The sequence below is a fragment of the Dendrobates tinctorius genome, unplaced genomic scaffold (assembly GCF_039654945.1).
Source record: "Dendrobates tinctorius isolate UK_male_01 unplaced genomic scaffold, ASM3965494v1 ptg000041l, whole genome shotgun sequence".
NCBI classification, from domain to species: Eukaryota; Metazoa; Chordata; class Amphibia; order Anura; family Dendrobatidae; genus Dendrobates; species Dendrobates tinctorius.
In genome coordinates, this window is record NW_027361709.1 from 7,283,587 (window position 1) to 7,301,849 (window position 18,263).

Genomic DNA, 18,263 nt, shown 5'->3' on the forward strand with positions numbered 1-18,263 from the left:
AACAGACTACAAACACACTACATGTAGTCTGATACGTCTTTTTTTTTGGTCCTCTGCGTTTATTGAACCGGTTAAAATTTAAAGTTAGAAACGGCAGAAACCCCCTGGGGAAACACGAGCGCTCCTGCAGATGTTTTTTCTTCAGGATGTGGCTGAATGTACCAGTATTGTGACAGAAAAAAATGACTTTGTCATTAGGACATTGTTATGTTTAAATAAAGTTTGCTTTAAAAAAAAAAATAGACCTGGAAACATAAACAACCCAGCAGCAGGCGCGTACGCAGGTGTGGCGTGGTGCGCGCGCTGTGCGTCGGTGGTCACATGACTGACGGGGACTTTCAGCGTCGGTGGCGCGCTCAGTCAGGGTCCGGCCCGGTGAAGAGGACGGTTCCGCCATGTACCGAGCTCTGTACGCTTTTCGCTCTCCGGAGTCCAATTCTCTGCAGTTCGGGGCCGGGGAGAACTTCCTGATACTGGAGCGGTGTAACCAGCACTGGTGGCTGGCCAGCCGCTGCAGCAGCGGGGACACGGGCTACGTGCCGGCCTCCTACCTGGAGAGGATCAAGGTGAGGGGGCTGTGGGCGGGTCCTCTGTGTGACGTCATCTCCTCCTGCCCTTGGCCTGTGACGTCATGCCTGCATGGAGTGTATGACGTCAGCGCACTCTGCAGTGATGTCACGTCCTAGGACTTTTACGTCACTTTCCATTGAAGTTTGTGGAGTTTGATGGGTGGCCAAAAATAATGTTATGAGTCTGCCCCGGTGTGTGCTCGTGGCTGGGTGTATATCCAGCTCCACTGCACGTAGCGATCACCGCCGCAGGTGACGGACAGCGCTCATTACCTACATACAGGAGAGACCTGTCAGTCACCCGCAGCTATGAAATAAAACATATCCCCGGCTGCATCGCTCCTCTGCCCCGGGGGTAATGCTCCCCAGTGCCCTGCTCTGTGCGCGCCTCCATTGCTCGTCGCTGTGCCGCTGCAGCATTAGAGGAGCGTGGACGAACCTGCAGAGCGGTGCTAGCAATCAGTATAGTATGCAGTTTGTAAGTGCATGCTGCCTCCCTAGAAACCAGCCACCACTCATAGACTGCAGAGGTGGCCTGTAACCTTGACAGCCGGCAGTAAACAGGATTTTTAATATGAAGTAACTTGCAGAGTTCCCCATTTACCACAATGGGACAACCCCCCCCCCCCTTAAATCAACTTTGCAACAGTTCTACCGTTTTGCGTATACAGCTTCTCTGCAGACCAATGCACCTCTGCGCAGTCTGATCTTGCAGTCGTGTTAGTTTCCTCTGCTTTTTCTTGGTAACGTGTATACAGGCTTTAGTGGAAGCGTTAGATGGACATAGATTTCTGTAGGTGCTGGATACACAAAACGGCAAGAGGGGCCCTAAGCATCGGGGAAGCTTGTCCAGTGATTAAATGACACAAGTCATTGTGACATCACATGAAAACATGAAGGGATTGTGGTTATCTACTAAAACGTCATGGCGGCCAATCAAATCATATTTCCAAAAAAAGAGATTTGACCTCCACTTCTATTTTGCACCAGTTTTTATCATACTCCCTTATTGTACATCAGTTGTGCCAGCGTTGATGCCCTCGGGGGAACCCATCCTGTAGCGTTAAAATTCTATGTTACCACTCTCTGGTCTTATAAAGTGATGGTATTTACCTCGGCTTTATGATCAGCGGAGGTCTGATCTGTGGGACCCCCACTGACCCAGAGAATGAAGGGGCTCAGAGCTGGTTTTGGTGCACGTTAGTTCTCCTGTGCCCATGCTCTGTTCGTTTGAAAGGATCGTGCTAATTCCTTGCCCAGCAGGGCTGCTGTTGAAAGAAATATTCTCACCATTGAATGTTCTCCCTACTCTTATCAGATAGCTTGGTCCGCCAGCGATTTGGATAATGGAGCAGAGGTTGCACGTGCTTGACTTTCGCTCCATTTATTTTCTACGGGACTGCAGAAAATTGAGCCCTGCACTCCAGTATTTGTGGCAGTCCCATATACAGTGAATGGAGAGGAGGTTGAACATGTGCAACCTCTGCTCTAGTCTCAGGATCCAGTGCCCCCCTTCTGATTGCTGGTGGACCCCTAAAGTTATCATTTATCTCATAGTTGGGGATAACTTTCATTTGTGGCAATGCCCCTTAAGTAATAGCATATCCGAAGGATGAAACATCGCATTATAAGAAGGGCGTGCCCGTTCTTAGAGTCACAGCCGGGGCTCAGCAGGCTCCTATTCTGCATGCTGCGCTTGTGGCCGGGGTCAGAGAGATACGGCTGATGTCCGGGATGTGCATCAAGGCCGGCAAATAGTCAAATCCAATGTAAAATGTCTAATATAACGCTACGAGAAGTAATTTCCATCCATTATACGCCGTGTATTAATAATTTGATAACCGCCTTCCGTAAATTAATATAAAATCCTCCGTCGTAGAGCGAATGTGACTGGGATAAATTGAAGCGGAGAACGAACATTACATTATAGCCGAGAATTATGTCCTGCTGAAATGAACCTATTATACTAGGACGACACAGGATTGTTAAATACGACTTTATAGTTCTGATTCTTGACTAATATGTTGTAGCAATTCCACGTCGCATCCAGTACCATGTCCCCATCGGCCATTATATGGCTATTACAAGTCACAGGGGCCATATAACAGCAGAGAGCTGTTAGTTGTTCCGATCTGTGCAGGTCCTGGAGCTACGGAATGATTTCCAACATCCTTAACAATTAATTGCTGAAGGGTTTTTGTCTTGTATACCCCTCCTGCTGCAGAACCTCTTTAAGGAGTTGTCCAGGACTTGGATATCGATAATCTAGTCTTGGGTAGGTTATCAATTTTAAATTGCTGGTGGTCTGACACCTGGCGCTCCCGAGAAGCCTGTAAGTAATCATGTATGGAGCCAGAACAGCACAGCTCCATAAATCCTGTGCAGCTCAGCTCCTATCTCACTTCAATGATAAGGATTAACAAAAGCTTCCTTTTCTGCCTCTTTCTGCAGTACGTAAGGCAGTTCACCATTAGATATGTGCAATACGCACTCTCTCAGCCCAAATTTTGTTCCTTTAGAAGGGCAGAGATCTGCAGCTGTCCATCAGGGGGCCCACCAGGCAGGTGAAAGGCATCTGTTCCAGGTACTGGCTTAGTAGCCCGCAGAAGCCATCCATCCATTTTAGGGTCTTGATTTTTAATTTGCTCGGTGGGGCCACATTTTCTCCCAACTTTTTGCCAAAATGTGGGCATGCTGGAAAGCTGGCCATGCACGAGAGCCATTCCTCCTGACCTCTTAGTAAGCATGCACACATCTCTGGTCCCATTCAAGCAGCTGTTAGGACACCACCGGCAGCGGCTTAACTCCCGGCACAGTAAAGGATCAAGCAGAGTGAAATCCAGCATATCTGATCCTCGCCTCCAATAACATCTGCTGTCGGTGGACAGTTGGGGGTTAGATCCCACCAATATTAATCCAGTGTGTATAAGTAGCTTAGGAAGAGAAAATGCACCGTGCTGAACGTTAGATGGGATTTAGAATTGCATGTAATGGTTATGAGCGGTTTCTGTGTTCTTGCAGGCCTTGGAAAGCAGATTTATGCTCTGATGGTGTGTTTATATGTGCAATCCAATGAATAGAAAAATCCAGCTCTTGGTTCTTCCAGGGTTAAATTTATTCAAAGAGAAAATTTTTTAAAAGTCCATCTTCATAAAGAGAGCATAAATGTCACCACCATACTTGGGGACACAAGAACAGATGCGTTTCGAGCTTACAAGCTTGTGAAATGCTCCAGTGCCGCAGGTATAACTGCTGGCTGGACAGGTGGACCGCCGGTGACGTGTGCACTGACGGATTCAATACACTGACCCGGAGATGGGAAATGCAAGGCTTGGTCCGTGCACAGACTTGTGTAGCATGCAAGTCACATCCACTGTAGACTGGAACCGGAAATATCATCCGTGCCAGAAACCAGACATCAACACCAGCAAAATATGCAGAAGAGAGACTAGCAACATAGATCTCTCTATCTCATCCAGTGTAATCTGGTGTCTGTCCATCTTATATGTATTCATGGAGGATTGATATGCAAAATGCACAAAATTCTGTCTCCGTTTTCGCCAATACACTGGTGCACCTGGGTCACGGCTGTCAGATATACTAAAGGCATTCACCATTATTTTGGTGCAGATTATTAACTGAGGGAACGCAAATGTATTATGTAGCGTTGCACTGTTTCTGCTTGTTTCTCTTCGCCAGTGTCTTTTCTTTTAGAGGTTCTGCAGCAGCTGGAGTGTATATTACAGTCCATATACTGTTTGCTGCTGCAGAGCTTCTTCTCGTAGTGGACCATCATGCCAGTCTTGATTGACATAAGCAGCCCTGCATTCAGCTGAGCTAAAAATGAGCCTTGGAAGGGGAATGAGAGTCGAGGAGGGACGCTGTGGGCCGTGTATGTCTGTCATTTACTGGCCTCCCAGTCACATATTGCATCTCTCCACAAACCCTCGTGTCCGATCCTGTCTCTGATTCTGGCTGCCAATCCTGCTTTCCTTTTTTAGACCTTTAAATAACTTTATTACCTATTTCAGATTTGCCTCTCATTAAAGCGGCTGTTGTTGCACAAATCAGCCCTCCGATAGGGAGTGTTTACTTTTAATTTACGCTGCCATGTTGCATGCATAATTTACAGTGTTATGGTGTTGCTATCACGCGGGTCGGGCCCCAGGGGTCCACAGGCATGTATTATTAAAATCCAGGAGCCGAGCTCCTCTGCTGCTTTTCTCTAAGGGCTCATTAAGGTTGCTGTGGCATATAGGTGATAGATGCGTGTTCCTTCCCGGGTGTCTGTGAACAGTCATTTGCCTTCCTGCGTGCCACATCCATTCTGAAGATCGGAAGGGACAGGAAGATATCACAATTTAGGCCAAATTCCACTTACTGGTTCCTACTTTCTAGTCATCTTGTAGATCAGGGTTCCCCAACTCCAGTCCTCAAGGCCCACCAACAGGTCATGTGTTCAGGATTTCCTTAGTATTGCCCAGGTGATAATTGCTTCACCTGTACAAAACATTGGAAATCCTGAAAACATGACCTGTTGGTGGGCCTTGAGGACTGGAGTTGGGGAACCCTGCTGTAGATAACAAATATGGCTGTCCTGGGGGTTAGCACCCAACTTCTCCAGAGTTCTGAATGGCAAATCTACCTTGTCCTTCCACATTGCTGCAAAAGCAGGCAAATTTACCATTCAAGAGTCAGGGAAAGCTGGATGTTTGCGGCAAGTTTCAAGTCTTGCTGTCTTACTTATGCCCTCTCTACGGGTAAGCTGTGTTGCCAGTAAGAATTACTTACATGATCAATCTCAAAAAAATCAAATCCTGATTGATTTTTTTGGATACAAATTGCAAATTACTAAACCATCATGGAGATCGTTTTACGATTCACAAAATTCACTGAATGACTTTCTGCGTGCAAATTTTTTTTTTTTTCTTTGGATGTGATTCGGCTGCAAATTTAGGGTTTGCAACACGTGATACAAAGAATAACGTGGACTTGTCATATGTATGTTGTGGTGCGACTTGCATTAAAGTTTATGTTGAAAAAGTTAAGTGTGGTTTGCAGCCAAGAATTAATCAGGTTTGGATTTTTCCTGTTTCCCGGCAGGCACCAGTCCATGGGATCAGTACCTCTCACCTCCCGATGTGAAACAACACTTTGAGCATAACTTGCAGACAAATCACGCCCTAAAATAGTCACGCAACTAAATGCCGCAGCAGATTGCTGGGCAATCGCTTATACTGTTTTGTTCATGCATTCTGCGGCTTGCAGATAATTAATGGTGGACCCGCTGGGGTAAGTTCCCAACAACTGTAGGGTTATCTAGTGCGATCACTGTGGGTGATTTCCGCGCCACCTCTCCCGCTGTGCTGCCCTCCGCGCTCCCCTGTTGCTTTCCCTCTGACCTTTGCGGTGCAGGAGGTTTCCCTCCTTTTCAGCATTTGTTCCGTGTGAGTTTTTCTCGCTTGGATTAGTATTCGCTTCTCGTCTAACGCCAGGATAATTGAATCAACCTTCTGAGAATAAAATTAATAGTACAAATTAGATTAAACTACTTTTGTGCGCTAATATTAATGGCATTTATGTGATTTCCTACGGTTCTGTCTTGGCAGCCGTAATATCGCTGTTTGATTGTTCTCAGTTTTTCACCTTTTTTTAGGAATATTTTTAGCACAAATTGTGGCAGTGTATCACGGCTGGCCTCGTCTGGGGAATTAATGGTGTCTTATTGCTGTCAGGGATGATATGTGTTACGGTTTTTGTGCAGCTGAAAAGTAGATCCCAACCAGACTGTTCCCTTTTTAATTTAATTTAATTTTTTTTTTTTTTTAATAAAATTACACTGGAAAATTGAGCAAAGTGTGAATAAACTTTAAGACTGCATTCAGAAGTTAGTGGGTTTTTTTTTTATTTTTATTGAAGTTTGCGCAAAAAACTTGCAACGCGTAATCGCTACCTTTAAAGGCAAAGCAGTTTGTATGCAACTTGTAGGATTTAGGCCCATGCACTGGATTGGTTGTAAAGGGTTTGTCTATTTCGGAGGAGCGCAGATTGGAGTGATTCACCCCTATAAGAATCCTGATTACACATTAAACCTGTAAAATACGCTGTGACCTGCACCGAACTTGTCTATTTTTCTATCTAGCACCACTACAGGGAAGATGAAACATTACATTTGGGTCCTATAGAGAGAGGTCCGCTTGATAGCTTCTTCTTTATTTATCCCATTATTGACCGTTGTAATGCATTGAATGCCTCTAATACCTCGCCCCTCCACCTGCTGGTGGTTTGCAGTATTACACGTTTGGAAGTAGAAACTGATAACCTTGCAGTGATTTGCACTCACTCTGCACCATGTTTTTCCATGCTTGTTGACAACCGTCCAGCTCTCTTGTATTGCGCGCTCTGCTTCTTTAATCCTAAGAATTGATTCGACTTGTCAAAATTGGAAAGTGCAGAGCGCTTTTCACGCTTCATTCTGCAAATGAATCTAATTTACAGTAGTGCAAAATGACGGTGAAAATGGAATGAATTACATCAGCAAATCCATGCTCAGTGCATTTATCTGGGATAGTGCAGCTTGTGCCTTCAGCGCTCTCGGAGGGGCTGTCACTGCGGTTGCTGAACACGTGTCGCCGCGCGCTCGCTGGCGTGTCTTGATGTTCTTCTGATGTTCTCATAACAGACTGCAGATGCTTGGATTCTGGATGCATTTCTCATGTGCTGCACTGATTATAGAAACTCATCTGCTGAAATGAAATGGCGATCTGCTCCGTAGATGCCGGAGGAAAAACTTTCTGCATAGAGCCTAAGTTATAGGGTTGGTTGTTGTCGGGGATTCCTGGAGCTTCTCAGAGGACGGGACCACCATCCGTCACTACAGATCATGTGCGTGTGTGATAAAGGGATTGCCACAGAATCCCAATGATCGTAAAGCTGGCCAAACTTTCGGTGGATCACTGCTTCACCTCTGTTATCCCACCACAGTGATTAAGTGCAAATTGGATTGCCATTTGTTGATTTTTTGGGGGTCTATTATTGGCCCACTGGTGGAAATTGATGCCCTACTTGTGCATAAGGACATAAGAGGAAAGGGTCCGTCCAAAAATGGGGCTCTCTTTCTCGAGAACTGAACGTAATTTACAGTAGAGGAAAGTTTAGGCTGGGTTGAAATGCCGCATATGTGGTGCGACTTTTATACGATGCCGTTCTGCGTCACAAATCCACACGTACTTTCCACATCTATTCTTGCAGAAAAGCACCAATAATTAAAAACAAAAAAAATAACTGCCTGGTGGTAGTACTATTTTGCTGATTTGAGGTCGCTGTTGAAATGAGTGGGTTAAATCTGCACTGAAAAGGTGAATTTCCGACACAATTTGATGTGCGGAAATTTAAAAATCAATTTCCGCACCAAAATAACGCACAGCATGTGGATGAGATTAAACTAAAACTCCTCCAGATTGCAGATACTGTAAAGTGATTTGTATATCTCTTCCATAAAATCCGCACCAGATACCGAACGTGTGAACTTGGCCTTAGCCGGCTGCACGGGAATCAGAATCCGAATTTGTGGCGATCAGCCGATCCCTGGGAAACTTATGACGGTCCCTTTTTTTTTTTTTTAAAGGGTTTGTCCCAAAAAATCTTGTGGTTTCATATCGCGGGGGTCCCATCCATCATGGGTTCCTGAATCTGCTGTGTGAGTGGATGGCTCTAGGGGTCTGGCGGTGTTGGCCGTGCACGGTGTCGTAATTGATATAATCTCGTATCTTTGCAGTGTTCTTTCTCTTCTAAAAAAAAAAAGTTAAAAAAAACAAATCAATAAAGCGATGATGAACATGGCAGCAGGAACCTGCGCTCCTCATATAGCGAGATGCCACACGATTGAATTAAAGAGATTTTCCTGCCCTTTACCTTGGAATTGCATTGAACTAACCTGTCAGGCGGATCGCACCGTCTGTTTTGATGCGACGTGACGGGGGAATAGCTGCCACTATTTTTAGTTCCCGTATGCGATGTAATGTGACTTTTTTTTTTTTTTCTTTTTCCCCCTCTCCCCGTGCGCCAGAGGACGATTGCTATTGTAGTCAATTATTGTAACCCTGAAGTGAATGTTGAATTTGCTGTGATATAATGATGTTCAGTTCCCTGACAGGCGGCACGTAACCCGAGCGAAAACCCCAGATGATATGGTGCCGCTAAACAAAGCTAATCATTTAGAGGGAAAGCACATCCAGGAGCTTCGTGTAATAAATCTGTTGTAGGCCACAGGAAGAAAAATGAAATGTCACATACTACCTGGTAGTACAAGGGAATTAGGTGACATGGGGGATTCCCAGATATGGAGATGGGGGGTAGCACCAGATGATTGGGGTTACTAGGTTATGGTCCTGCAATAACTGATGCCCTACAGAGAGGAGAGAGATCTTACAAAATCGACCTGTGGAAAAGGCTCAACAACCTAGAAATCTGTAGGTCTCTTTGTATCCAATTCCTATTGGACATGTAGGCTAATCCTATAAAGCAGCTCATCAACATTACATGGCCGATATTCACCCAAAAGCTTCGGGCGTTTGCAACGGTCAATGCCCCGGCACTGTGAAGGCGCACGGACTCCACCATGTTTTACGGTCTGTGTTCCGGGTGCAATGCCCAGCTGGGCTGCAGGTTTCCTGACCCGAACCAACAACCTCCTTTATGCCTGTAGGGTTATTAGTGCAGTACCTGCGGTACAGCTGGGCATTGCACCCATAACACGGATCACAAAATACAATTGTCGGTGCACCCTAAAAATGGGTTTCCCAAAGACTATACATAGTTAACGCTGCATCACACTTGGGCTTTTGAGACCCCTCTACTTGCTGTCAGGGATCCCATGTGTATCAAACATTTATAACCTGTCCTGTGAGTCTTCACCAACCCTGCAGTTTTTCCTCTATGCATTTCTAAGACTGAAATCTGCGTTCAAAATTAAAACTGTACTGTTTGTTTGCAGTAGCAGTAAAGTGAGATTTCTGCACATGATGCTTATTTTTTCATTTTAGATTTTACATTTTTTTAAATCTGTAGCGTATCCGTTCTTTCAGCATTTTTGCATTTTTTTTTCATCCATTTATATACACATATAAACTGCATATTTATGGTACTGACCACCATAAAACAGGACAATAATTGCCAGTGGCCCCATAATCCAGCGCCGCAGGGACTTCTGTGCCTTCGTACGGTTTTCTGAACGTGGTTTGAGGCATTGACATCCCCATTATCAGCCCTAAATATTCAACCCCATCAGCAGCGGTACCGTGTGACGCCTATGACCGGCTCATATCTTATGTAGAAGCGCGAGCAATTTATCATAACTGCTGATGACCCTCAGCGATGTTTATGGGCTCAGCCATTATTCTTGCAGATGCCAAAAATACAGCCGGTCCGTAAAAAGACGACAGCTGTTCCCATTCAGCTCGCGGTCTTCTCTTACAGTCAAGGTTTCACGTTTAGCGACACTTCCAGTTTGAGTCGGTGAGGAATCGTGTGACCAAAGATCTTCCAACACTTCATCTGCTGTGGAACTACAACTCCCAGCATGACCTGACAGTTTGCAGCCATGAAATAACCATTTTCGAACATCTTTTCTAAGGATAGATTTCTGTTATTTCACTTGAAAATGACAACCAGGTGTTACCAATATGATGCTGTCCAATCAAATGTCCTATAAATGTTCTGTTCCTGATCTAAGATCTCGGCTTTTAGTGGAGATGAATCTGTGCTTCACTTTATGCACGTGCTCAGTAGTGACCAGTGCTGTGGAGTCAGAAGTCAGGGCAATTGAAGCGTCGGAGACAGTGGTTTGGCTTACCAACTCCGCAGCCCTGCCTCTCCGCGCTGCCCAGGCACCAGGTGGCCCTCCTGACATTTGCATTCTCCCAGAATAACCAAATCTGGAGCATTTTCTTAGGACTTTGCATTTTGCTTTCCGCCTCTTCTTCCTCCTGGAAAAGCATTCCCCTTGACTTTAAAAAGGTTTATAGGGCCCTTCCCTGGTGACATGATAACGACAATCAGTTTATTTGTGTGCTTCTAAGCGACATAAATGAGGGACTGGAGATGTTCCAGAATTGATTCCTTGGGAGCGCAAGGCTCTGGCACTCCAGCATGGAAAGATGGAGTCATAAAAGCACCCAAAAAAAAAAGCAAAGTGCCGTGAGATGGAGGAGAGGTCCTTACTGCACAATCTGCAGTGAGCCTTGCAAGGTATGCCAAGCTAAAGGAGACGACCCCGGACGTGAGGAATGAGCAGAGAAATCCTCAGATCTTATTACACAAGTTTGGCCCCAAATCATCACATGTGTGATCCTCTGCCGTGCACCATTGTCATCCAGGATCAAACTGCGTCTTTTGATCAGCGATTATGAACTTGTCGCCTTCTGCATCGTCCGGCGACTGCGCTAATAACACAGCTTGTTTTCTGTTTCGATAACAGACTTGGTAACTCCCTTGTGCCTGTGGTGACCAATAACTGCTTGAAACTTTGGCCAAAAGGGCCAGCAGCCCTAATGGCAACGAGTCAATTATTACTTAACCTCTTAAATACCAATTCACCTTTTTATTGCAGCCGAGAGGGCTGTGGTGCACCCTGGATGTGGCCAAGTTCTCCGTGCCCCACTTCTGATTGATGGTGCTCGCTTCCGAGAGCAAGCACTGCTTAAGGTCCACCAACGTGCGTGCGCACTGACACTGCATGTGCTTCGCCGTGCACTCACGCAGTAGCTGGGCGCCTTGCTATGTCCCTTATACAGCTCATTTAAATAGCATTTAGGGGTGGCAAACTCCCCTTAACTCTTTCATAGCCACTGCCAAGAGAAAACAAAATGTGAATAAACAGCCCTGATGTCTTTTCTTGGTCACAACGTCTGACCGCACCAGTCGCACTGATTTGTGTTACCAGTAAACCCAGTGACCTGATCGATGGTGGGGGCAGGGATCTCATCTGACAACAGTTAAAGGGTCTGGAACGGATAACCCTTTAATTAGATAGCAAAGTATTTTCCCCAGGCTGGCACAGAGCACACATTCACAATGGATTCTGCAACACGTATAATAAGGCCCTTAAAGGGATTGTCCAGCGCAGATGAATACAGTTAAAACTGGGACATGTCGGTGACCTTCCTGGACAGCGGGATGTTTTCCTAAATTCTGGAAAGTAACGCTCGGAGGTATGGATGTACGTTTCACACAGTCGCATATGAACACAGGATGCGTGAAATCCATCCGCTCATGTAATACCTGTCGTGGCAGGGACAATCGCGCCAATATAATCCTCTCCTGAGATACTGCCATCCTGCCTCCACATCGGAAGCTCCCCGTACTAATGGTAATTATGAAATCTGTCTCTGTGGTTTCTCCAGGCCGCGGACGCCTCATCTTATTTCAGAGTAGTTGCAGAAATGCATGTAACGGTTCCATGAAGTGAGATGCTAATTAATGTCAGAGCTTAATCGCAGAGTTCTGCTCCGCCATGCTTCAGAGGGTTGTATGCGTCATGTCGCATGGTGCTGTGGGTCAGGGGTAGAGCGTCGGGCGGAGGGAGAGCTCCCCTCGTGTTCCATGGAAGGACCAGATGCTAATTAGATTACATGCTTTTTACTAAAGGCATCCTCAGCCACCATCGATCATCTGTGGTTGCTTAGATCTTTTCATTTTTATTTTTTTTTTTGCCGCTGCTTTGCATTTATAGCTTTATATAACTACATGTAGGGGGCCAAAGTGTTTTTCATCAGAATAACATGTCTTTTGAGATGTCAATTTTTATAATTCTGTATTTGCTATGAAATGACTATCCTGAGTAGGAGGGAGATGAGAAAAAGAGCACTAGGGATGGGTGAGGAGAAGAGAAGAGCACTCTAGGGATGGGTGAGAAGAAGAGTAGAGCACTCGAGGGATGGGGGAGGAGGAGAAGAGCACATGAGGGATGCGGGGGAGAAGGAGATATGAGCGCTCAAGGAATGGGGAGAAGAGCACTCAAAGGGGGAATAGGTGCAGAGAAAGGCACTCGAGGGAAGGGAGGACAAGATTTGAGTGCTGGACAATGTAGGGGAAGAGGAGCGCTCAAGGGATAGGGGAAGATCAGATTTCTAGGGGTATGGGTCAGAGCAGAGTGCTCCAGCATATGGGGGAGAAGAACACTCAAGTAATAGGGGCAGAGAAGAGCTTTCGAAGGATGGGGAGGATAGGTTTAAGCCCTGCAGCGATGTCTGGGAAGAGAGGAGCGCTGGGGGGGGCAGCGATGTCGGGGGGGAAGAGAGGAGCGCTGGGGGGGAAGAGAGGAGCCCTGGGGGGGCAGCGATGTCGGGGGGGGGGGGGGGAAGAGAGGAGCGCTGGGGGGGCAGCAATGTCGGGGGGGGGGAAGAGAGGAGCGCTGGGGGGGCAGCAATGTCGGGGGGGGGGAAGAGAGGAGCGCTGGGGGGGCAGCAATGTCGGGGGGGAAGAGAGGAGCGCTGGTGGGGCAGCGATGTCGGGGGGAAGAGAGGAGCGCTGGGGTGTGGTTGGGGAGCAATGTCGGGGAGGAAGAGAGGAGCGCTGGGGGGGCAGCGATGTCGGGGGGGAAGAGAGGAGCGCTGGGGGGGCAGCGATGGGGGGGGGAAGAGAGGAGCGCTGGGGTGTGGTTGGGGAGCAATGTCGGGGAGGAAGAGAGGAGCGCTGGGGGGGCAGCGATGTCGGGGGAAGAGAGGAGCGCTGGGGGGGGCAGCGATGTCGGGGGGAAGAGAGGAGCGCTGGGGGGGCAGCGATGTCGAGGGGAAGAAAGGAGCGCTGGGGGGGGCAGCGATGTCGGGGGGGAAGAGAGGAGCGCTGGGGTGTGGTTGGGGAGCAATGTCGGGGAGGAAGACAGTTCTCCTGCTTCACTGGGAAAACTAAATCGGCATGGAATATACTTTATTCTCTGTATCGCTGGAGTGCCAGAGGTGAAACCCCCACTCCACCCCCCACCCCCCCAATCACAAAGTGATGGCTTAACCTAACGATTGTAATATCTGTTGAACACAAACCTTGAATGTGCATGAAATGTTAGGAGGGTCCATCTGTACAGACAGAATATTAGGATATGTCTTCTGGGACATCCTCAGGAGAGGAATCTGTAATCTTATCTGTCCTTCTGGGTGGGTCACATTTATTAAGTGGTACTGTTCTTGTGCCACAATTAGATACGAGTTCCTTCTGACTGACGCTTTGGCCTCCAGTTGTTTGCTAAATAGCGGTGCAGTCTCCCGCAGTCACCTCCGCTCCCAGATGGGGTATACTTGCAGAGATTGTGTAACTGTAGGTGGATGGTGCGGTGCACTTTAGAGTATTTGGCTCCGTAATCCATTTCCTCCCTCTGAGCCCCTTCAGTTTTAAGTTAGCCACTAGTTACCTTGTGTCGATGGCCTGCTTAATTTAGAGGTGCGCTTCTGGTGTCTGTCTTCCATTTATATATTGAAATTTCCTTTTTTTTTTTGTGCAGAAATCTGTTAACATTTTTGCAATTTTTGATTATTATTTTTTTTTTTTTTTTTTGCCGTCCCTCCTTTCTCTCCCACACAGATGATGTCTGTGTTAGCTCAGTATTAATCTGTCATAGAGAGCACATCTGCGGCTTTTCCTTCATTTCCCCTGTTGCTTCTTTTCCTGTTTTCTCTCCCTGTAAATGCTGACGGCGAACCTTCCCCGGCTGCAGAGAGACTCTGTAACCGCTGCAGGCAAAGAGTGAGACCTGCGTCCTCCTGGTTCTTATCGATCTGTCAGCAGGACCTGCTCGGGGGAAGATGAAGAAGGAATGTGGGAGAGAAAAAAAAAAAATATATATAAATTTATTTTTTTTTCCCCATAAGAAAGTGTACGTCTTTCTGTTATGGTGAAGGTTTGCTCTCTTAGATTGCTTTGCCAATTTAATATCAGAATAGGATGCCAGGATGGGGGTCTGTGCCCCTGACCTGCGGGTAACGATCCTATGGGATCATAAGGTGGAACTAGCCATTTTAGAGGCTGGATCGCACAGCCAGGTGAAATGCTGCTAAATAGGGCATGAGGCTCAGACCATCCCGATCCTCCTGTGTTCTTTGCCTTTTGGACGGTGATCAGGTTATATGTCGAACCTTATTTCCCCGCCATCTATCACCCATTACCTCTGTCGGCCCCTGAGACTGAGCGGCCCTGATATTTTTAGCAAGATGGGTTGTTGGTTTTTATTTATTTATTTTTTTTGCATAGCGTCTAAATATATTCACATTTCAGCGACGTCTGCTATCCCCAAAATGTCTGAGCTTATTACTGAGACGGGGACTGAATAGAGACAATGTCACAGGCTCCCAGCTGCTACATCGCCTTAAAGTGGAAGGTAATGAAGTGACATGATTGCATGTCGTCAGGGTGGAGGGACGACATGCCAAGGACTAGAAAGACGTAATGAATGACCTGGACAAAAAAAGGAGCAATAATAACATTTAGGACCATTTCAACATCAGAAATACTTTATAAGCAACTTGTTACCATGGTTACAGAGGACGTTCTGCCCCTTGTACTATGGTTTTTTATGCGAAAGCAAAACCTACATCACCTTTACTGTCATAGATGAAGATGATACTGCACCCATAGAGACTTGTCCCTCCGCTGCTCGGCGTGTGTCGGTCTTCACTGTATATCTAGCATTGTATTCATGAATGAGCGTACAGTCCTGATAGATGGTGCCATCCTGTCCATTCACCGTGATATAGCTCATTGCATTATACAGCTGATATTTATGACTTTATGTAACGTTTTATGTCCGCTTTGTCTCTTCCAGGTTCAAGAACAAGATGTTGTTCTCCAGTCGATCGATCGAGCTATTGAAGCCATTCACAATGCAGCCATGAAGAATGGGGGTAAATACAACCTGGAGCAGAGAGACGTGCTGCAGTAAGTACTGACAATGCTCAGCCCCCTACATCCAGGGGAAGCATCACCGTCGCATGTATACAGTGCCGGTCACATGTCCGGACACAACTGATCATACCATTGTTTTCCTTGTTCTTATTGGAATGTGCACGTTGTAAATTCAGACTGAAGGCAGCAAAACCACGAAGAAGGGAACAAATATGGAAGCGAAGAGTAAAGAAACACATGTGAAACAGAGCATAATATGTTACACACTGCCCCCTCCATTGTTCACGGGGGGCACCACAGATATAGGAGCTATCTGCTCACGTTTTCTGCGTGTCAGGCCGAAGTCACACTTAGGAGTACGATGCAAGAAACTCGCGCATCAATACCCGGCGCTGCCGTTGGCACTCGGACCGGAGTGTGCGGCTGCATAGAACTACATGCAGCCGCACACTCCGTTCCCGAGTTCCGGCGGCAGTTCCGGGTATTGATGCGAGAGACTCGCGCATCGTACTCCCAAGTGTGACCCTGGCCTCAGACAAATAGTTGGTAACAAAAATCTCATCAGACCACAGTACAAATTCCACTGATCTAATGTCCAGTCCTTGTGTTGCTTTGTACATAAAAGTCTCTTCTTGCTTGCACTCCTTGGTAGCACCTTCTTTGCAATAATTCGATCATATAATAATAAATTTTATTTCTATAGCGCCGACCTATTCCGCAGCACTTCACATTTCAGAGGGGATTTGTACAGACAATAGACATTACAGCATAATAATCATATAGATTATAACAGACACCAAGAGGAATGAGGGCCCTGCTCGCAAGCTTACAGTCTATGAGGAAATAGGTAGACATGAAAGGTGGGTGGTAGAATCATAGAATCGTAGAGTTGGAAGGGACCTCCTGGGCCATCTGGTCCAACCCCCTGCTCAAAGCAGGATTTGCTAAATCATCCCAGTCAGATGTCTGTCCAGCCTCTGTTTGAAGACTTCCATTGAAGGAGAACTCACCACTTCTCGTGGCAGCCTGTTCCACTCATTGATCACTCTAACTGTCAAAAAGTTTTTTCTAATATCTAATCTGTGTCTCCTCCCATTCAGTTTCATCCCATTGCTTCTAGTCTTTCCTTGTGCAAATGAGAATAAAGTTGATCCTTCTACAATGTGACAGCCCTTTAGATATTTGTAGACAGCAATTAAGTCTCCTCTCAGTCTTCTCTTTTGCAAACTAAACATTCCCAAATCCTGCAACCTTTCCTCATAAGACAGGGTTTGCAGACCGGTCACCATTCTGGTCGCTCTTTTCTGAACTTGCTCCAGTTTGTTGATGTCTTTTTTTAAAATGTGGTGCCCAAAACTGGACACAATATTCCAGATGAGGTCTGACCAAAGAGGAGTAGAGGGAAATAATGACTTCACGTGATCTAGACTGTATGCTTCTGTTAATACATCCTAGAACTGCATTTGCCTTTTTTGCTGCTGCATCACACTGTTGACTCATATTCAGTCTGTGATCTATTAGTATACCCAAGTCTTTTTCACATGTGCTGTCACTTAGCCCTATTCCTCCCATTCTATATATGCTTTTTTCATTTTTATTGCCCAGATGTAGTACTTTGCATTTCTCCCTGTTAAAAACCATTCTGTTAGTTACTGCCCACTTCTCCAGTTTATTTAAATCTTTTTGAATCCTCTCTCTCTCTTCTCTAGTATTAGCTATCCCTCCTAGCTTTGTGTCATCAGCAAATTTAATCAGTTTACCCTCAATTCCTTCATCTAAATCGTTGATAAAGATGTTGAACAATACAGGGCCCAGGACAGAGGTAACAGTTGCCCTGATTGTATGGACCAGCCATAATGTTAAGTGTGTAATAGTACAGACACAGAGGGCTAATGGATGCATAAAGCATGTGGGAACATGATGCGGGGAACCTGGTTATGGTAAAACTTTTGGCTGTGCCACACAGGGATAGATTAGGTTAATGTGAGTCTCACTTCTCATTTCCACAGGAAGTTGATGTGTCTGCTACTTGATGTCATCCTTTATCAGGGCAGTTATCGGATGACCTGTCAATTTGCAGTTTCTAAGGTTGGTAACTCCAATGAACTTATTCTCTGCAGCAGAACTAATTGTTGCTCTTCCTTTCCTGGGGTGGTCATTGTGTCAGTCAGTTTCTACCATAGCAATTGATGACTTTCATGATTGCACTTTGAGGGTAACTTCAAGGTCCTATCAATTTTTCGGACTGACTGACCTTCATGTCTTAAAATAATGATGGGCTGTCGTTCTATTTACTTGGTTAAGTGTTTCTTGCCATATTCTTGCTTGGAACAGTTGTGGAATAAGACAGTATGGAGCTGTGCACCAATACTGCCCCTGCAAAACACACCTGATAATCGCCAACACAAATAAGCTCTTGATCAGCTGTTATATCAGTGTTTCTTGTGTTTCCTTGTTTCCATACTTATTCCTTTGTTTTGCTGCCTTCAGTATGAAACCATAAGAATAAGAACAAGGGAAACCATTGCTTAGTGTCAAAATTTTAATCTGGTATGTATATATCGTTGAAATCTGTTAACTTTTAACTGGTAATCCGTGTATAACATTTTATTTATTGTATATGTGTGTATACATATATATTTTACGAAGATGATCTATAGGAGAACGTGTGTTAGCTTAGTTTTGGCTGGACTAGCTTTGCGCTTTTTCCGTTTGCCACTCACGCATTCTTCTTACCCCATTTCTCACCAACTCTTCTTACTCCCCTGTTGTTCAAAGCGGTATTGGCTTTATCCCCCGATC

At 45.9% G+C, this 18,263-nt stretch overlaps 1 protein-coding gene across 2 annotated transcripts in view; it reads left to right on the top strand.

Moving 5' to 3' along the window:
- The first annotated feature begins 264 nt into the window (after positions 1 to 264).
- Positions 265 to 18,263, top strand: part of NCKIPSD (NCK interacting protein with SH3 domain) — a 46,280-nt gene continuing 28,281 nt past the window's right edge. Inside the window, exons 1-2 of one of the 2 annotated variants that reach the window (XM_073575081.1) lie at positions 265 to 566; positions 15,382 to 15,494. In XM_073575081.1, coding sequence (XP_073431182.1) covers positions 396 to 566; positions 15,382 to 15,494 — 284 coding nt within the window. In that variant the 5' untranslated portion in view covers positions 265 to 395. Of the gene's footprint in view, positions 567 to 15,381; positions 15,495 to 17,967; positions 18,012 to 18,263 lie in introns of those variants that run through there. The other variant, XM_073575082.1, reaches the window with a different exon arrangement.